Source organism: Schistocerca serialis, chromosome 1, assembly GCF_023864345.2.
Source record: "Schistocerca serialis cubense isolate TAMUIC-IGC-003099 chromosome 1, iqSchSeri2.2, whole genome shotgun sequence".
In the NCBI taxonomy this organism is placed as follows: domain Eukaryota; kingdom Metazoa; phylum Arthropoda; class Insecta; order Orthoptera; family Acrididae; genus Schistocerca; species Schistocerca serialis.
Genome location: NC_064638.1, coordinates 917,419,561 through 917,442,122, shown reverse-complemented (window position 1 = coordinate 917,442,122; position 22,562 = coordinate 917,419,561). Strand labels below are relative to the sequence as shown.

At 35.6% G+C, this 22,562-nt stretch overlaps 1 protein-coding gene across 1 annotated transcript in view; it reads right to left on the bottom strand.

Moving 5' to 3' along the window:
- Positions 1 to 22,562, bottom strand: part of LOC126412224 (esterase E4-like) — a 237,478-nt gene that overhangs the window by 111,273 nt on the left and 103,643 nt on the right. Inside the window, exons 5-6 of the mRNA XM_050081716.1 lie at positions 18,295 to 18,480; positions 11,886 to 12,079 (exon numbers count right to left, since the gene is read on the bottom strand). Of these exons, the coding sequence (XP_049937673.1) occupies positions 11,886 to 12,079; positions 18,295 to 18,480 (380 nt within the window). The remainder of the gene's footprint in view (positions 1 to 11,885; positions 12,080 to 18,294; positions 18,481 to 22,562) is intronic.

Genomic DNA, 22,562 nt, shown 5'->3' with positions numbered 1-22,562 from the left:
TACTCCTACTGTGACCTCCCTTGGATCTGATCTTAGTTTAATTTTTTGATTAATATTTGGTGCTGTAATTTCAACCACCTGCATCCTCTTTTCCAGATAAGACTCAAACCACTTTTTTACCGGTCCTCTGATACCTATAGCTTCAAGCTTTTCCAAAAGTATGCTGTGGTCAACAGTGTCAAAGGCTTTTGACAAATCTACATTTATCCCAACTACACTTTTTCCCTCTTCCAATTTGGTGATTATTTCTTTTGTGTATTCCAGTACAGCTGTTTCGGTACTTCTCGCAGCTTGAAATCCATGCTGATTACTGTTTATCAGATTGTGCATATTAAGATAATGTGTGACTCTATATTTCATTAGTATCTCTAAAACCTTAGAGAAAGTTGGGAGAAGTGAGACAGGTCTGTAGTTTTCTATTTTAAGTTTATCACCCTTTTTCAACAAGGTAATGACTTTAGAAATTTTCAGTTTTTATGGAAGCATGCCCTCAGCCATTGACAAGTTTGCTATGTGCGCCAATGGTTTCGCTATTTGATTAGCTGTTTTCTTTACTAATATTATTGGCACCTCATCTACTCCAGCTGACATCTTGGACTTGAGACTTTTAATCACTTTTAAAACTTCCTTTTCATTTGTTGGAACTGCCATCATACTGCTGACTGCCTTGGGTGCTTCCATCTTAATCTGCTCCCCAAAATTCCTGCTTAATGTCTGAGGTACATTTAAAAAGTAACTATTTATATAATTAGGCATGGCATATTTATCTACCATTTTATTCTCCTCATCTTTTAGAATAATTTCCTTGTCTTTGATAGGTACCCCGGTTTCTTTTCTCACAATTTCACATGCTATTTTAGTTTTATTTCTGGACTGTTTTATTTCCATATTATTACTTAATAACTTTGCATTTGCAATTACTCTGCGGTGTATTTTCCTATACCTCTTTACATATTCTATAAAATCAGTATCTGTACACTCCCTCAACTGTGAATTCAGTATTTTCATGTTTTCACATGATTTCTTAATGCCAAGAGTCATCCAAGAACTTGACTTTATGTGTCCAGTAGACTTGATTCTGGTCAGTTTCTTTGGAAAACACATCTCAAAGTTCATCATATAAATGAATGCAAATACACTATATGCCTCATCTGTACTTGACTATTTCATAACATCTAACCAATTTTCATTATCTAGGATACTTATGAACTGATGACAGCTGTCCACAGAGAAGTTTCTTTTGTAAATATTATTTACACCTTTACCTTCCTTTGACCTTAAAGGGATTTCAATGGTGAGAGCATTGTGGTCAGACAATCCTAAATCTATATTTGTTACCTCTATGTCAGTTGCTGACATATTTGAGAAAATGTTATCTATGAGGCTATTGGAGGTGTTTGTTATTCTAGTTGAATTGTTTATGTGTGGTGACATGTTGAAACTCTTTAATATGTCCAAAAATTGCCTTTTTTGTTGACTTTCAATTAGAAGATTAATATTGAAATCACCACAAAGATTAATCACAGTTTCTTTTTGTAAATAGTATTTAGCAACAATTCTACTTTATCAAAAAAGACTTCTATGTTTCCACATGGTGACCTATACACTGTTATGACTATGACTTTTTTCATCAGGCCATATAGCTGGACAGCACCTGCTTCAAAAAACTTTTCAATACTTAAGTTCTCTGCTTCACATCTCTTTTTAAATTCTAACTCTTGTCTAAGGTAAATACCGACTCCACCACCTTTTGCAATTTTCCTACTATAATGATTTGCCAGTTTAAATGAATTAATATGAATACTACTAATTTCTTGGTCCTTACACCAATGTTCAGTAATACACAAGACATCAGGTTGGGTGTTATTTACTGCTATTTCAAGTTCACAATATTTGGTCTTGAGGCATTGCACATTTAGTGTCATAATCTTTAGAACAGGGGAGAGGGGAGTGGGCACCGATGGTATTTCTCCTTTCGTTTAACACTGTTAACTTGGAGTTTTCATTATGGCTGGATACCAAATATCCTGTTGTACCACAGGTTTCTTGTTTCTGTTGCTTTTCCTACTTGAAGTGGATGATGCTGATTGATTGTTTATACTAGCTGTAGCAGCTGGTGACATTTTAATATTCACTATAGCAGATGTTGATGTTTCTAATGCTTCAGCAAATGTTGCTCTTGTTAAGGTTTTAATTTCTTCTGCTTCTGCCCTCATTTGGAGTGGGATTTTAGGGAACTTTTCTGCTGTTATACGGCTTATTTCTTCTAGTATCTTTTCACCCATCATCTTTTTTCCATAATAGTTCCTATGCTGTCCATGCCTCGTGAAATGATTTCTCACTGAGCTGTTTGCATCCACAAAAGTTGCACACTTAAAAGCACAGCAGATCTTCCTGAATTTATTATTTGTTAACTTTATTTCTTTTTTCACACATGATTCCTCGATTAGATCGTGTCTATGTGGCACACTTAGAACGAGAACCTTTAAATTTAGATCTGACAGCTTTTTTTATAGTTGTTTGAAGCACCCTTGTCGCTAGCTGGCTTTCATTTTAGATGCTAAAAGCAGTTGAAGAATTTTGCTGTTTGGCTTGCAAAATAACTGATGATGGCTGAAGTAGGGAAGATATAAAATGCAAACTGGCAATAGCAAGAAAAGCATTTCTGAAAATAAGGAATTTGTTAACATCTAAAACTAATTTAAGAAGTACAAAGTATTTTTGAAGAGATTTGTCTGGAGTGTCACCCTGTATAGAAGTGAAATGTGGATGATAGCAACTGAGACAAGAAGAGAACAGAAGCTTCAAAAATATGGTGCTATAGTAGAATGCTTAAGATTAAGTGGGTAGATCAAATAAAAAATTAGGAGGTACTGAACTGAATTGGCGAGAAAAGAAATGTATGGCACAACTTGACAAAAAGAAGGGATCAGTTAATAGGACACATCCCAAGGCATCAACGAAATGTCAATTTGGTAATGAAAGGAAAAAGGGGGGAGGGAGGGGGGGGGGGGGGGGGCGGCAAAAGCCCTAGAAGGAGACAAAGGCTTAAATATGATAAGCAAGTTTAGATGGATGTAGAGTGTAGTTATGAGAGATGAAGAAGCTAGCACAAAACTGACTAGCACAGAGAGTCGCATCAAACAGGTCTTTGGATTGAAGACCACAACAACATACATATAAATAAAATGGGCACTTATTTAACAGAGGAACTTCTGGAAATAGCAAAAGATGTTGCAGTGAATGGTTAGATAAAAAATCTGTTCACGAAGCAGTGGCTTGGCGAGTAGAATTTTTTATCCATTTACATTATATTATCAATAACTGTTAAATTTCTGGATTTAAAATACATTGCAGGTATTAAGAGATGAACAGAAAATAAAAAAATTAATGGAGCAATGTAACTGATAATGAGATGGCAAGATTTTCAAATATATGGTAATAGGAAATATCTGAATATGTTGAACAAAACAAAATTGTTGAAATATGCCTTCAAGATTTTGTGAGAAGGTATAGCAAAAGTTTGATACAAGGCACAATTGAAATAATAAAAGTACTGTAGAGAGAAGAATTTATATTGGGTTAAGATTTTGGATGGCACAATAACCAACACCAGAGAGAAAACTGTGCAAGCATATGTGGGTTTCTTTAAAAGTTTGTATAGATCAAAAGCTGAATTAGAAATGAAGAGAGTTATAATATAAAAAATGAAATTTAAATATTAATGCCAAATAAGGTTAACAATTTTAGTTATAAAGAAAAGAAAGATGCTTGTACATTGCGGTATATCAAGTAATGAAAAAAGAACTTGCAAATTTGTTTATATGGTTTCTATGGCAGAAGACAAGCTTTTGGCTCAGTTTCAACAAAATCAGCACTATTACCCTTTGATAATTATGCCACTGATGTAAGCTGTGTAAGTAACAGAAGAACACATAGGTCAATAATATTAAAGCTTTGATTTGGGTTCTTTAATAGTTAGAAATTTAGAATTGAAAGAGGAGTTAGGCAAGGATATTTTTTTGTCTCTACAATGATTCTCAGTAGTTCTAGAAGAAGCTTTCAAGTTCTTAAACTGGGAAATCAATGGAGTAAAATGTGTTAATGGGTCATATCTGAACAATGTTTATGACATTGTAGTGTTTGCACTAGAGCAGATGTACTTAAATTCTGAAAAAACTTTTTAGAATAACTTTGAAAGTAGACCTGAAAATCAATTACAATAAGACTAAATTACTGTTCAGCTAATAATGAATAAACTGGCCAAGTGTGAGCAAGACTCATGCGCCGAAAGTTCCGCACAAACTTAATGATTTATATAGATAGTCATCCACCTGAGAAACTGAGAATCTTGACAAATTTTGCCCATTATCATCATCAATACTGGCAAGATAGTGGTTAAGGGAATTCCAAGACCATATCAAAATCTCTAAAGTACTTCCTGAGACTGGAACCTGACATACTAAAAGAAGTGAGCAGGGGACTTCAGTTACGAGTGTAGGGAGAGAAGGTTTGATAAAATGTTTTTTTTTTTTTTTTTTATTTACTTACTAAAAGATGACTACAACTATAGTTTTTGTGTTTGCATGCACTAATATTTTTCTATTATGCTTTTGGCAGATGATGAATGCAGTGTAAGTTCTAATGGCAAAAAGATATTTTTTATGAGATATCATTACAATTTAAGAAGAGAAATTTTCTAACATCGAGTATTGATTTAAGTGTCACGAAGTCGTTTCTGGAAGTATTTGTATAGAGTGTAACCATGTATGGAAGTGACACATGGACGATAAATAGTTTAGACAAGAAGAGAATAGAAGCTTTCGAAATGTGGTGCTACAGAAGAATGCTGAAGATTAGGTGGATAGATCACATAATTAATGAGGAGGTATTGAATAGAATTAGGGAGAAGAGGAGTTTGTGGCACAACTTGTCTAGAAGAAGGGATCGGTTGGTAGGACGTGTTCTGAGGCATCAAGGGATCACCAATTTAATACTGGAGGGCAGGGTGGAGGGTAAAAATCGTAGAGGGAGGCCAAGAGATGAATACACTAAGCAGATTCAGAAGGATGTAGGCTGCAGTAGGTACTGGGATATGAAGAAGCTCGCACAGGATAGAGTAGTATGGAGAGCTGCATCAAACCAGTCTCCAGACTGAAGACCACAAGAACAACAACAACAACAACAACAACAACAATTACAATTTAACAATTTTCAGATGTTTTCCCTTAGGCCTACTTATAATGTGAAACTGTGCTTCTTGCCAAACTTCATGATTCTAGGTCAATGGGAATTAACCTCAGGGTTTCGACAAGGGTCTTTTCGAGTCTCAAAATTTGTGACGTTAATGGGCATATCTTTTGACTGCACTGACTTAGAATTTTAAATGTTTTACACTGCCAAGGGATCATAGATCTTAGTATGTGACATAAATTTGACCTAGATATTTGTACCCCCTCCTGATAAAAATGCCTCCTAACAGCCAGACAAACACACATACAAACAGATGGACAACATAATGATCATATAGGTTCTGTTTTTACCTAAAAAGAAAAATGTATAAATTCACAGTTAAGTAAATGAAGGAGTTGAAACTTTGTATTTAGGGCAGTTAAAAAAAAATGACTGGTTAACAGTAAAATAAATATTGTAAGCAGAAATGTAAAAATATTAAACAGTTCTTTTGATGAACTAAACAGGGTTTTCAAAATCAAGCTGCTAATATGCTTAGAAAGGAAATTTTTCAATCAGTGTACATGACCAATTTTGACATACAGCAATGAGACATAAACTTTTAATTATATAACCTTGGGTTATTCAGCAAGCAATGAAGACTTGAATGTTGAGAATGACTAGGAGAGATAGGGAAACAAGTGAATGGAACAGGGAACACACTGGAGTTTAATTCATGATTAGTGTTGTAATGAATATGAAACTGATGTGTGCAAGACAAGTAGTGAGGTGAATGGATGGCAGATTTTGAAAGGTAGCTGTTTACTGGATGCAAAAAGACAAAAAAGATCATGGTGACAGTAATACAATGCAAGTTAGGTAGGTAGTTAGTTTTATGGATCATTTGCACCACGAATTATGATGACTGGAAACAAGTCATTGTACCCTCACATCACAAATTAGTTTGTAATAAGACTATGTGGTGATTTTTTTAAATATACAGATGTCAGTAATTCTTATCTCTGCCTTTTATACACTACAATAATAGAAATTGTTCTATGCAAAGAAGAAGTTGTCCAGGAGAAACTTTCTTAGTTCGATATCAGGTTTTACTTTGCTGTCTGTCAGACATTTCATATCACTGGGTAAGTGATCAAAATTTTTTGATGCAGCATTGTGGACCCTTAATGTGGAATAATGAAAGTCATTATTCCTTCTGGTATTGTAATTATGTACCTCATTGTTCCTTTTAAACTGTAGTGAATTGTTTACAACAAACTTCATGAGGGAATAAATATACTGTGAAGCAGTAGTCAGAATGCCCAGCTCCTTAAACAGATGTCTACAAGATGATTGTGGGTGAGCAGCATAATTATTCTTACAGCACATTTTTGAGCAAAACTTACTTTCTTAAAGATGAGATTATGAAAATGAAAGTTGCTATTCACCATCTAGCACAGATTCTGAGTCGCAGATAGGCACAAAAAAATGACTCGTAAATAAGCTTTCTGCTAGCAAGGCCTTCATCAAAATTAGATGACACTCTCTCTCTCTCTCTCTCTCTCTCTCTCTCTCTCTCTCTCTCTCTCTAACTCTCACACACACGACTGCAGCCTCTGGCAACTGAAGTCACACAGTGTGGCTTCAGTTGCCAGAGACTGCAGTCATGTGTGTCAATTTGTGTGTGTGTGTGTGCATGTGGGTGTGTGTGTGTGTGTGTAAGTGTGTGTGTCATCTATTTTTGACAAAGGCCTTGCTGGCTAAAGGCTTGTTTGTCACAGTCTTTTTGTTGTGCCTATCTATGCCTCAGCATCTCCATTATATGGTGAGTATAAGCTTTCCTTCTCATAATATTGTTACATTTCATCCTGGATCCTTATTCCATATGACATTATTGAAAGAAAATGTGCAAAATATGTCAACTTACTGATTATTTCTCTCCAATATTTGTAATTATTTCAAGTGCAAAAGTGGTTAACTATGTTGTTTTAGAAGTTTCAAAATGTTCTTTTTGCACTTAAAATTCTCGCCAATATGGACACATAACTATTTTAGAATTTTGATGTTTCTACATTATTTATTGTTTCCTCACCATCTGTTACACTTATCGTTGGTGTAGTACCCCTAGATGTACAGCACTGAATATATTGTATCTTTTTAAAGCTGATGCTGAGATAATTTGCAGAAAACCAGTCAATGATACTTTTAAGAAGATATTTTGACATTTCTTCTGCTTCTGTATGTATGCTTGGATTGATTACAATACTATTGTTGTCTGCAAAAAGAACTAATTCTGCTTGTTGTAAATTAGATAGCTTATTTACATATATGAGGAACAATAATGGGCCTAAGACAGAGCCTTAACTGGTTCTCCTCAGTCTGAATGACATTCCTGGTCTATGTTGTTTGAATTTCTAAGTACAGTTTTCTGCCTTCTTTTGTTTAGATATGACATTATCCATTGATGTGCTATACCACTAATCCCATAAAATTTCAGTTTATCTATGAAAATGCTTTGACTCAGACCATTAAATACCTCAGATAGGTCTTAGAAAATGCCACCCATTGCTATTTGTTTATTTAATGCTTGAAAAATTCGGTGAGTGAACATGTTAATGGAATTCTCAGTAGAGCAACTCTTCTGAAATCGATAATATGCTTTGTTGAGGATATTATGTGGCTCAGGTGAGATACTATTCTGCAATACATCATTGTCACAAAAATTTTGGAAAATGATGTCAGCTGTGAAACAGGGCACCAGTTATTGACATCTCTCCTATCAACTTTCTTAAAGGGCAGTTTGACAAGCGCATATTTTAGTCTCTCTGGAAAAATGCCTTGAGTTAGCAATGCACTGCATATTTCACATAAGACAGACCTTTAGGCCATCAAATCCAGATGAACTTTCATTTCCTAGAGAATATATAATTTTCTTAACTTCAGAAGGAGAATTTGATTGTATGCCCATGTGACTGAATTTTATAAGAGTCGCTTTTCAAATATACTGCTGTAATTTTTCTCATGAACTGTTAGCCTTTACCTTCTAATATATTTGAGAAATGATTTTGAAATACAGTGTGCATCATCAAAAAGGACTTTACAACTTTGGAATGATATGAAAATTTATTGAGATAGTTTACAGAACAGGCAGATGTGTCATTTTGTAGCAAACAACATTAAGTTTGATTCGTATAATGCATCAGTACACCATTCCACCACCAGGAGTGGCAGTATAGTGCACAGTTAAAATGGCTTCTTTCACTGGTGCAGGCCATTCTCACTGTGTGTTTTGGTTTCATGAAACGGACTCTGCAACAGCTGTTTGGCATAAATTTTGCACTAAATACCATGATGAACCTCCAAGCAGGCCTATAATTTACTCTTGGCTCTGAAACTTTGTTTAGATAGGTTGTTCACTGCAGCATAAATCACCAGGTTGGTAAATTCTCCATTCACATGCCCACCTCTCTCCTGAGACTTGATACCACTGCATATCTTTCTCTGCAGTTTCATTAAAGACTGTGTATGTTCATCCCCTACCAAACAATTTAGCCAACATGAAAAATCAAATCTACAATGCCGTTGCACAATTTATACCTGATTTGCTGTAACAATTGCGGGAAGAAAGTGATTATTGGTTTATGTTTGCCACATCACAATTGGTAGTCACATTGAACCAATATGACATTTGACACTTTTATGTGAAAGTTGAGATTGTTTACTAAAAAAATGATGTCTATAAGTTAACTCAATAAATTTCTGTATCATCCCAAATTTGTGAAGTCCTTTTTGAGTCACCTTGTACATTTGCTACCAATGCCTTGCCACTTATAGCCCTTCCATTCAGTTGCATAGTGGTGTTATCCTGTTCTGTGGCTGGTTGTCCTGTCTTTTGTTTCAGTACATTACATATAGTCTTAAGTCTGTTGTCAGAATTTCTGATTTCTAATATTATGTGTATGTTCCCTGATTTTTAAATAACTTTTTTTCCTAATTTTATGCAGTTCCTGTACAGTGCAACTACTGCAGGATCTCTACTTGTTCTTGCCAACAGGTAAATTTCCCTTTTCCTTTCAAAATATAATTTAATCCAACTTGTGACCGATAACTTTTTACATGACTGTTTAATGTCTTTAATGATTAGCTTAAGTGGACAGTTATTTTCTGATAATGATTTGTGTTTATCATGGAACAGATTAAATTTTATGTTAGCCTTTGCTTCATTATAAATTTCATTCCAGACCATCTCCTGAAAACTATTCTTAAAAACATCTGTTCTGGAGTTATTAATTATTCTAACTGGTTTCTACTGAAGAGTATCTGTTCCATAAGACATGATGTTATTTATCCAAACTGTGTATCATGGTCACAGAGAGCATTTGTTACTGCGTAAACAGTTATATTGTTTTGGGCTTCAGCAAAGAAAACACTGTCAGTTAGTGTCCTACAGTCTTTACTCACTTGTGTTGGAAAGTTTATTACTGAGACCAAATTGTACAATCTAAATAAGGTTTCCAAATCATTTTCGCTATCAGAACCCTTTAGAAAATCTACGTTGAAGTCGCCACAGGCTATTATTAACTGCTTCCTGCTATCTCATGTGTAGCACAGAAAGAAATCCAGATTTCTCATAAGCAGTTTGAAATTTCCCAGTGGGGATCTATATACAGTTACAATTAAAAGTGAACTATTTTTCAGTATTAATCCACACACATGTGCTTCTGTGTGCTGGTCTGAATGTTTTTGAACTTTTGTTCGGTCTTAATGTACGTAATGACTCCTCCTTTTCCCATATTAGTTCTGCATGAGTTAGCTGCTAGAGTGTAATCTTCTATATGTCACTTATCTAACCCTGTGGTTATGTGTTGCTCAGACGGGCACATGGTATCTATTTTTTCAGAGCTCTCCAAATTTTCTACACAGTCAAGGAGCTCTTCTATTTTATTACTCAGTCCGTCAGTATTTTGATGAAATAAGCTACCCTTAGTTTTCTGTGCATTCTTAAGGATTTTTGGAACTCTTTCTGTTATTAAAACTTCTTTAAAAAGAGGGTGACTGAGCCCTGATTGTAGCCTGAAAAGGTACCTCTATGACATCAGTAACCACAGGTGTCTTGCTTTTGTGATGATAGGGGGGTGGTGTTACATTTTCTGTAAAATCTCAGCCAACGTATCTTTCTGTCTCCTACTCATGTGTAGACCATGTCAAGCATATCCCCACCTCCCAATTGCAGAAACAGGCAGTGCACTCACCACTCATATGAGATTTCATTTCAGTCAGCAGCAGCCAGCACAACTCCGTGTTCATATGGCTCACAGCAGTGTTAACCCAGGGCTGGTCATGTCACTGTAGCACCTCCTCAAAATGCCCATTTTTGAATGCATTTGCTGCTCCTATTTCATCCAGGTCACCCCTAATGCTGTAGTTACTGTCCTTAGCCAGGATATTCACTGCTCCACCTACTACAATAACCTGATCTTCTTTGCCAAAATCTTTGCACCAATTTCCCATGTCCTATGACACCTGCTAAGGCTAGCACTTGGATTCACAATACTTGTGGCCTGGTACCCTGTTCCTAATTTGTCCTGTACAGTCTCGTATACACCCCTCCCATGGCTACTACCTAGCAACAAGACTATTTTCTTCTTGCTCACTTTTGGTACCAAGCTACACTTAGTGTCTTTGCAAGAAATCTGTTGCAACTTACTGTTACCTACAGCTGGATGAAACTCTTCCTCTTCTACCTCAAGTAGCAAGTCAGATTTGTTCAATACTGTAAGCTCAAATGTAGATGAAGAAATTGAAAAACTGTTCCCCTTTCACCCATTGCTTGTTACTGTACAGGGCAACAGAAACATTCAGGAGTAACATAAGTGTGTAGCTGAAGGTAGTAATCCATGGAAAAATCAAAATGAGGCCTTTACTCGGTGGCAAATACAGAATGTCTAGTGATGATGATAATGATTCATTAGTCCATAAGTAGGATAATTTGATATCCAGAGCAATACTTTTGCAGGTCCTGGACAACTTAATATATAAGTTTACAGATAATTTTTTGAAGCACACATAATGTTGCAATAAATAGTGACACCTATTTTTTGTGAGCCTGCCTGATCCCCCATACAATCAAATATGTGGTAAAGGCAGAAATAAATTGTCAGGTGAGCAATTAAACCCATCTTGTCTACCTCTTGTGCCACTCCACTTATGTTAATTAAGGAATCAAACTAAATGAGGGCATTAAGACATCATTCTTCATACTTTTCTAAGATGTTCAAATGCAAAAGCACAGAAGACTATTTGGTAACCATCTCCATCACAATCCTACATCTTCATAATTACAGACCTCAGGAGGCACGAGTATATTATTCGCTGCAAACTCTGGCACCTTAACTGAAACCCCTATTTATTCCATTTAATTTTTCCGTTCTAATGGCATATGTTTGGTAACTATCAATATATATAAGGTGATATATTTTTTGTTGTTTTCCATCATTACTCTTTCAGTGAAACAGACATGAAGTCTTATCTCTGTCATGAATTATGGTATTTCTGATTCATGTGAGAAGAGGTGTATTTGTCTTTAAATTCTATAAAATATCTAAATTAATTAATATCTTGTTCATGTGTGAGATATACCATAATTTAACCTCAGATTGTGCAACATTCAATACATACAATGTTTTAAAAACAGAACTGGCATTTGTACTTACTCCCAGTTTATTGAGAGAAGATGCAATAGTTTGTGCAGGTAACTTCATTAAGCACTCATATATTTGCTTGGACGTTTCAGATGGGCAATTGAGAGCAGCAGCCTGCCTCTTTGCTAGATCCATGTCCCCAGATACACTCATGTCAGCTTGTGCATTAATGGATGAACTCATCGCTATTGCTTTATGGAAAAGTCCTAGAACATAAAAAATTATAGAAAATTAGAAACAAAGGACTTAGGGGTAACTATTGTTACTATAATGTTGAACTATATCTTTACAGAATAGACACATGAAAAGATGACATCCATTTAACACCTACAGTGTTGCCTCAATTGTTCTCAAAAGTATTTTTGTACATGAGCAAGTGGTTAACTATTAGTGTTACAATTATATTTTCTAAATGGTACCAAGTGAGGAAGAATAGGAGCATGTGCTTACTGGAAGATGAGGTGACATACTAAAAATTATAGCTATACAGGAAGACAAAACATCGTTTCTAAATAAGCAGTATGTTGCAGGCTACAATACACTCTTAAATTCTTTGCTGAATAGTGTTCCTATTAAATTTGTAAATTGTCTTTTGCAGGGTAGTTAGTGTCTGTCTTCAAGTGTCCATCAGTTCACCAGTTTCAGTTTTCAGCATTTCCAAGACACTCTCTTTGACACATACAAACTTGTGACCATTTACGTTACCCTTCTTTGTAAACTGTACATTCAATATTCTGTATTAGTCCTGTCTGGTATAGGTCCCACCAACTTGAACATTATTCTGCTGTGGATCACTCAAGTATTACATAAGAAATCACCTTTGTAGATTGACTGAATTGTTACACTTTTGGGAACTGTCTTCCTCTGCAAACATTCTGTATGCAATTTTGAAGGTTCCTTTTGTATTACTTTGGGTCCAGCTTTAATTATTTCTACTGAAACATCATTATTTACAGTCAACATTCCATTAGTCATGTGACAAATGAGTTTATACATCACTTTTGACAGCACTTCTAAGATGAAAGTATTGTCTGATTCATTTATTGAATTACATGGACCTCTGAAGAAATCTTAGAATGCTTGTAAAATCTCTCTTTGCTGCTCAACTATTGTGCCATCTGTTGTCTTAAATGATGAACTGTGATTTCTATCCAGTGTACTTTTCTGTTAATACTTCTACCACCTTCAACTGTCTCTCTTTCGTTATCAGCATGTCCATCACATTCAGAGTCAGGCCTAGGACTTCTGTGTAGTAGTTTTCTAGTTTAATTTGATGTATTTTCTTCACTTTCTGCAAACTGCAATGTTTTTTCATGTTTGTGTAAATTACTTTCTTATGTAATTGTCCCTTTTGTCTATGTCTGCATAATTTTCATTTTCTAAGCTCTTGCTCTCATTTACGATCTACATTTCTGACTTCCTACCCAGAGCATCTGTTTCTTTCTAAGTTTATATCTTCTAAGTTTGTATCTACTTTTACTCAGTATCTTATGAGTATATGACAACTATCAAAAAAAAAAAAAAAAAAAAAAAAAAAAATTGTTCAGGACAGTCGCTTACTGTACATATTTCTTCAATGTTTAGTAAAAGACAATCAACTTAATTTTTAGTTCCATTAGTTCCTTGCAAAGTTCATTGTCTATTTGTTTTCTTCTGGAAGAATGTGTCCAGGACAAACAAGTTATTTGTCTTGGTAAAAACCTAATAAAGAACATTTCATTTCATGGAAGGGAAGAATATCACTTCTTGTGCTACTACACTTGTTAACGAACACTTCTTTCCAGAAATGCTTTGCTTGTTATAGCCAATTTACAATTTATAACCTCTCTACTTCTGCCGTCATCAGTTATTTTTATGATCAAGTAACAGACCTGATCTACTACTTTCAGTGTGTTATTTCTTAACTGAATTCTCTCAACATTGCCTGATATCATAAGACTACTTTTCACTACCCTTGCATTATATTTATTGATGTTTGTCTGATAACCTCTTTCCAAGAGATTATGCATTCTGTTCAAATGTTCTTGCAGGTCCTTTCCTGTCTCTGACAGAATTTCAATATCACGATGTAATCTCAATGTTTTTATTCCTTCTCTCTGAAATTTAATTTCTTTTCTAAATATTTCCTTGGTTTCCTTTAGTACTTACTCAATGTACAGATTGAATAACATTGGGTACATTACAACCACATATCCCTTCTCAACTACAGCTTCTCTTTCATGTCTGTCAACTCTTGTAACTGTTGTCTGGTTTCTGTACAAATTGTACATAACCTTTTGCTCCCTGTATTTTAGCCCTGTTCTCTACAGAATTTCATAAAATGAATTCCACTCAACAGTCTCAAAGCTTTCTCTAAACCTACAAATGCTGTAAACATAGGATTGCCTTTCGTCAAACTGTTTCCTAAAACAAGTCACTGGATCAGTATTACCTTGTGTGCTCCTGCACTAGAATAGTTTTGCCATAGCTGTCTCTCCTTAGGATCTCAATAATTCTGAGATAATGTTTTTTGCCGTGGGGGTTCCATTTTGACTTTGGTCTTTCAGTGCTCTGTCACATTCTTCTCACATTATCATATCACTCATCTCATTTTCATCTACGTTCTCTTCCATTTTTAGAACATTCCCTTCAAGGTCATTTCCCTTGTGCAGCTTTTATATGTGTTCCTTCTGTCTTTCTCTCTTCCCTTCTTTGATTAGCACTGGTTTCATACCTGAGATCTTCCTATTCATACAGCTGCTTCTCTTTTCTCCAAAGGGCTCTTTAATTATCCTATGTGTGTCTTTCCCCTATTTATGCATGCTTCTATAGCTCTCTTCTGACCCCTAGCCATTCCTGCTTAGCCATTCTGAACTTTCAGTCAATCTCATTTTGTACATTTTCTCCTTTCGTGAGATAAACTGAATGTCTCTTGTGTTTTCCAAAGATTATGGTAGGCCTTATCTTTTTATCTATGTGATCCTCAGCCGCCTTCATTATTTCATTTCTCGGGACAACCCATTCATCTTCTATTTTATTTTCCCCCTGTTTCAGTTAATTGGTGCCTAATGCACCTTGTGAAGCTCTGAAGTACCTATAACAATAATGGAAGGAACAGTATGTAAAATAAGGGAAAGGCAACCATTCACTTATAGCAGTCTGTTGTGTGCAGTGTAGAAACATATCACGGATAACAGCAGTCACACTAACTTTTGAGCTCTTGCTCTTTTTCTAGCTAAGTTACACACAATCCACAGACAAGCACACAGACACTCAAACATACACTCATGTGGCCATAATTGTTTGTGTGAATTAGTGCACTTTTACTTGAAAAAGAGTAAGAACTTGAAAGCCAGTGTGAATATTGTTTTCTGTTACATATTCCTCCACTACTTATGTATTTTCAATTTATGTCTTATAGTTTAAAATCTAGTCTCAAAATCTCTGTCTTATCATTATGCAGTCAGTCTGAAACTTCCAATGGCTCTAGAGATCCTACACATATACAAACTTCTTAGATGTTTCTTAAAGTAAGTGTCAGCAATGATTAAATTATGCTCTGTGTAAAAGTCTACCAGGTGGCTTCCTCTTTCATTCATTTCCCCAGTCCATGTTCCAATATTTTTCCTTCTCCTTCTTTATCTAGGCCTACTACTGAATTCCATTCCTTCATCACAATTAAATTTTCACTACTTGAATAATTTGTGTATCTCATCATAGTTTTTTCCAAACTCTTCCTCATCTGATAAGCTAGTTAGAGTTTAAAGTTTTACTACTGTGGTGGATGTTGGCTTTGTGTCTGCCTTAGATAAAATAATGCATTCACTATTGAGGTCTTAGCAGCTTACCTTCCTGTGTTCCTATTCCCTTATTAATTATTTGCAATATATATAAACGACTCATTGGATTATATCAGAAGACAAATGAGGCTATATTCAGATGTTGTTATATGCAGAGAAGTCACAAAGCTAGAAAATTGTCAGAAAATAATAGAAGATCTGTGAAGAATGATCGCTTGCTGCAAGAACTGTCAGATGAGCTTCAACATAAACAAGTGTAACATACTGCATAAAAATAAGTTGAAAGATCTATTATTGTATGATTACACAAATATCACACAATCACTGGAAGCAACCACACCCATTAAATACCTGGGGGTATATCTTCAGAGTGATTTAAGGTGGAATAAACATATAAAAGTAATTGGAGTAAAGATAGATGCCAGGCTGAGATTCACTGGAAGAACTCTAGGGAAGTGTAGTCTATCCGTGAATAATGTAGCTCACAAACAGTGTTCAAACAGTGTCTGAGTATTGCTCAATAGTCTGTGACCCTTACTAGATAGGATCAAGATAGGAAACAGACAAGATCCAAACTCCAAACAAAAGCACTGCATTTCCTCATAGGATTGTTTTGTAAGAGCAAAATCATCACAGATATGCACATCTAACTCTAGTTCCTAAAAGAGTTAACCAACACAGCAGAATCTCAATTAAACATCACTTTTGGGACCAGGGGATCGTCAGAACAATAAAACGAGCTCAAAACAATGTAATAAGTAAATGTTAAATAAAAATTTATATTTATAATAAAAGTGAAGGAAAACAGGACATTTTTGACACTGAAAATATATTTGAAAGTGTGTAAAATGTTTTCTGTTTCCATTTCTTAAACCTTAACTTCATGGCTGCATCACACCACTTCCTTGTCCACAATATGCCCATAACTGTAGAAGTTGCCTGTTATCCACATATCTGAGAGCAGTCCCAATGCATCCTTTGCTGCAGAGTGGTTGCTCTTTTCATCTTCCTTTTCTTCATCCTCTGACTCCTCTTGTTCAACAGTAAGCTGTTGCATAACAAGATTGATGAACTGATCATCTTCAAGTTATTCATTGGTAGCACCACTATGTTATCTTCTGCTAAATATTTTTCTACATCAACAGGCTGGATATCATTCTGAAGAGTTTGCAAATCAATGACTAAATTTGCAGTGTCTGGGTCATTAGTTTCTGGAAGTTCCTGCTCTTGTTTTAGGCTACACCAAATCTCCTTCACATGTGAAGCAGGGGAAGAATGACTGTCTGAATGTCTGTGTGTGTGAAGTAACTGTTCATCTTAGCATTACAATCACAATGTGAGTAATGGGTAGGGCATTGTGGCATATTCATAGACCAATCATCTAAAGTTCATTCTTGAAACTTTGTTAATAGACTTTCTTGGGATAGTTTACATCTGTCTTGAAGAGTCTTCCAGTTCAGTTCCTTCAGTATCTCTGTGACACTCTCCTATGGACTACACAAACCTGTGAACATCTATGCTGCCCTTCTCTGTATACATTCAATATTTCCTGTTAGTCCTATCTGGTACAAGTCCCATACACTTAAGATATATTCTAGAACTGGTCGCATGAGTGATTTGTAAGCAATCTCCTTTGTAGGCTGATTCCATTTCCCCAGTATTCTACTAATAAAACTGAAGTCTACCATCTGCTTTACCCATGACTGAACCTACGTGGTAATTCCATTTTATTCCCCTTCGAAGTGTTACACCTAGGTATTTGTATGAGTTGGCTGATTCCAACAGTGACTCACTGATATTATAACCATAGTATACTATGCATTTTTTCTTTTTGTGAAGTGCAGAATTTTACGTTTCTGAACATTTAAAGCAAGTTTCCAATCTCTGCACCCCTTTGAAATCTTATCAAGATATGACTGAATATTTATGCAGCTTCTTTCAGGGTTGTGCTTCATCATAGATAACTGAATCATCTGCAAAAGCATGATTTTACTATTAACATTGTCTGCAAGGTCATTAATATACAATACGAGCAGCAAGGTCTCAACACACTTCCCTGGGGCACACATGAAGTTACTTCTACTTCTGACAAAGACTCTCCATCCAAGCTCCCCACCAAAAAGTCCCCAATGCAGTCACAAATTTCACTTGGTACCCCATATTATCATACTTTTGACAATAAGTGTAGGTGCAGTACTGAGTCAAATGCTTCTCATAAATCAAGAAATACTGCTTCTACCTGATTGCCCTGATTCAAAGTTTTCAATATGTCATGCAAGAAAAGTGTGAGTTGGGTTTCACGTGATTGATGTTTTCAAAATCCATGCTGGTTGGCATTGGGAGGTCATTCTGTTCAAGATACATCATTATGTTTGAGCTCAGAATATGTTATAAGATTCTACAACAAATCAATGTTAAGGATATTGGATGGATCACATCCCTTTTTATAAGCAATAATTTCACAGTACAGTAAACTAATTTTCTATACAGAAAATTTTGAATTAATTGTAAATTATAAAGTTAAAAAATCATATACCTCTGCAAGTGTTCTGTGTGTTCACTTTAGTTGTCAATCCTGAAATATGCTTCCTATAGTTCTCAAAATATCACTTTTTTTTGTAATAAATGACATACAGATTTACCTTGTGACATTGGTGAAACCATATGAAACCAGACACTGGCACCTCCAGCACTGAGCCCTGCAAGTGTTACTTTCTTCGGATCACCTCCAAATGATAAGATATTCTGTTGCACCCAACGTAAAACTTGCACTTGATCTTTCATTCCATAGTTTCCAGGAAGATATTTATCTCCCGTAGAAATGAAACCTATTACACAAGATCAAAGTGGTCACAAGTAATGCAATGTAACTGTATAGGTTTTATGTTTGAAACTTAACATGAACTCATTTAGAAGAATGTATTAATTTATTACGCCTACAAATAAAGTCATAAAGCAAATCATATTTCAAGATTATGATGAATATGCAGAAGGATTAATTAGTTACAGCATTAAGTAAAAACACCCTTTTTTAAAGTATGGAACTGTTGTCATCTGTACTGGAATCTCTGCAAACTCACTGGTACTTGAATGCCAATGGTTTTCAATACCTTCATCATAAGAAAACAGTAGTGAACACATTAGTACGCAAGGCAAAGATTATTTCTGATGATGACCATTTATAGTTTGAATTTCAACATTTGATATGCATCTTGAGGGAAAATGCTTACAGAAAAGGAGAGATGGTGAAATATTTCAGGTGCCACTGATGGAAAACACCTTGTGATTCAGCAGAAGACATCAAGTTAGCTGCATTCTTTCCATATTGTGGGGCAATGCCAGGCAAGACAGGATGCATGCCACAGAGACATGGAGAGAGTCTAGTGTTCTGGCCCATCTCCATGTTACAAGATATGTTATGCCCCATTACAGACAACATAGGTCTCTGAGTTCCTGGCATGTATGGTGCTCCTTGTGGACATGGAAGCATTTACACAGGCCAGACTATTCACAGTAGTTGCATAATGATTATGTATAAAATATCGCAGGTTCGATCTTGGGGGGGGGGGGAGTTACGTAGTGATTCGAGAATTTCTGTGTAAATTCTAGAACCACTCAACCTTCTACCGTCTCAAACACACAATATTCTAGATATGAGTGCAGGATGGTAGAATCCTACCTACTGCGTGTCACTAGTTTGTGTGTGCAGGGTTAAAGTCTGTCACGAGAAGAAAGTAGACACGGTGGTTGAACAGCACAGACGAGTACCTGTCAGACAATCCACAGATGTGTCAGTGGGTGTGTATGGGAGAACCACGGAATCTATATGCAGCTCTGTACCTATTGTATCATTGACTATTGTTATGTGAAAGAAGAACAGTTGAAAAAGTAATCTTGTGGACTCTTAATCTAGCCTTGTTAGAGGCCAGATCTATTTTATGATTCATGTGAAATAGAATCATGGTTATTAAGCCAACTCTTTTATAAATGTAATTAAATTTGTTTCTGATGTTGGATGGAGCAAGTGACTTACTGGAAGTCATATATGTAGGTGGAAAGAGAGAATTTTATTCTGTATGGAGTTCGAATATACCACTGGTTGGCGGAAAGAAAAGTTAGCATATCTACTTATTTCACAAGTATAGAGAGATGCTTAAATATTCCTGTACCTAGCATCATTCCACAGAGAAGAAGTCAACAGAGTTTTCCAGCAGCCAGCTAGCCAGCAAGGAAGATTTGCTGTGAATCTCAAGTAAGTCACCTCGTATAAAAGAAGTGGGAAGTTTATACGTCTACTTCACACTTTAAATCGGCATCAAAAACATTATAATGTGGCGACATATGTGTGAAAGGACCTGAGAAAACAGGAATTTTAAGTCAAAAACTAGAGAAGAAGTTGTTACATGTTGCCCTAGCAACCAAACATACCACGACAAGGGATTTACTCAGAGACATTGGAATATGTTCAAGTATCCAATGAAGCAAAATTTGAATGGAAAATGGTGAAGACATGGAAAATTCACAACTATAAAACAGCAAAGAAGATTTCAATGCATTTGTAGCTACTGTTCACTGGTGCTGACCTGCCTCTACATCTGCTCACCTACGACACAAGACTTCTATGCTGGGTGAGTGAAATAAAACTCCATTACTTTAGTACGAAGAGGTACGTACTGTTGAGTGAACTTTTATTGTGTAATTATAGTATTTAAAGTTAGTTTTAAATGCTTGCTAGGGCTAAAGCATATAAAAGCATGGACAATATACAACAACAAGCTGAGGACTCTCAAGAACCAGCTATGGCTATGAAAGTTAGTAAAGAAGTGCCAGACTGGACTGAGTTGGTAAATTTAATTAAAGCTCAAAGTCTGCAATCAAATGCTCAGAACGAGGCTCTAAGGAAAGAATTAGGCTTGGTAAACTCTCAATTAACTACCCAGAGTGAAGCTTCAAATGCTCAGAGTCTAAAGTTATACTCATTAGATTCACAATTAAATACCCAGAGTGAGGTTTTGAATGCACAGAGGGAAACTCTAAATGCCCAGAGTGAAACTCTAAATAGTCAAGCAACAAAACTGGGTTTGCTAAATGCCAAAGTCAACTCGCATAGCAAAGAATTTAGTAATCTATATGAAGGCATGGGTGCTCTTAAGACTTAATTTGATGCCTTAAATAGTAGAGTAGAGAATTTAAAAATAGATGTAAAGAATGAATTTACTAATTCCTTGACCATTCAAGTAAATCAAATGTTTACCAATCTTAGTCAGAAACAGAATGACAATTTCCAAGATTTGTCAAAAAGGTTAGAATTTAACATTGAAGACAGATGTAATAATGTGGAATCCAAAATTAAGGAAAAGTTAGGATCTTTTGAAACTGTGTGCAGTGTTAAGTTTAATGTTGTAAAGCAGGGATTGAATACTTTGAAAGAGAGTGTAGATAAGAATAATGAATTAATACTGAATATTCAGTTGCAAATTACAGGTGTCAATACACAAGTAGATAATGCAGAAAGAAATTTCAAAGAGAAAATAACAAACTCTGATATCATAAATGTAAGTAGTTTTGAGGAACAATTTGAAGAAACTATAAATCAAAAAGTCACCAAGAGAATGACCTCTGGAAATATATTGCCTATTCTGTCTTCCGAACTTAGTGATACCAGGAAGGGTATAGACAACTTCTGTAGAAAATTCAAGCTTATCCAGGATAAAGTAGAAAAAGGAGTAACGTCACCTAATGTGGTGTTAACTAGTGAAACTGTAACTGATTTACAATTGGGGGCGGGGGTGGGGGGGGGGCTAATTCAGGGTTTTCCAGTTTTCCAGACAATTCCCTGAAATTAAGCCACACAGAGATGTACATCCAACCCATTTCTTAAAAGGTTTAACCAAGCATTACCAAAACATTGGGAAGATTCTAAGAAAATCGAATTTGCTGTGGGGTTCTTCTAGGGGCAGCCTCAGAATGAGGAATGGTAAATACTGAGAAGTTTTCCTCTTGGGAGGACTTTCAAAAGAATTTTAAAGACAAATACTGGTCCGCCTGTGCACAAGAAAAATTAATATCAGATCCATGAGACCCGGGTGGAGTCATCTATCCCCCAGGGATATTAACATTCTGAGTTAATGAGTGGAGTAACGACCATTGGATCCTGAGCTGTTTTCGGTGTTTTTTCCAAATAGTTTCCTGCACCAAATTCCTTTAAAATCTAGAACTATTCTGTAATCTTATTGCTTAGAAAACCAGATATGACTATGAAATAGAGAACAACTTAAGAGAATCAAAAAAAGTGACATCTAGACAAAATAAACTAAATAGAGTATTATATTTGACAAAAATATAATAAGATGTGACTAGCTGAACAACTGTTATACTATAGTGAATAGATTTTCTATTTTGTATAGAGTATTTTATACCTTTTATGTGGTGTAATATAGATGGGTGGGTTTGTACAAATTTTGAAAGGAGTGGGTATTGTAGCTAAAAGCATGATTTACAAGAACAAATAAATCATGACTAACACAAAACACACATCACACCTTTCAAACAACCCTCACAAACAAGTGTGCCTGATTTTTCATCATTTGCAGTTTCCATAGGGTTGCTAGGATTTCCTTCAGGGACCTCAAAAGGTGAAGTTGGGACAAGTCCATTCTGTAGGTGACGATTTAACACCAAACCTCCTCCAACATCTCACTCAGGTACCTGAGGGGTAGGGATTCTAGGGAAGCAGGGTGGGAAGGGTTTCTTGTCTTTGGGGTACCATCTTTCTCTTCTTTGATCCAAGCATTCATATCTATTTTTTCCTTGCTTACTTCTCATTTGAAGAGACTGTCTATTTTTTCCCTCTTCCCATATTCACAAACTTCTATCACTGAAGTCCTTCCTTATTTCCATGGTTACTATA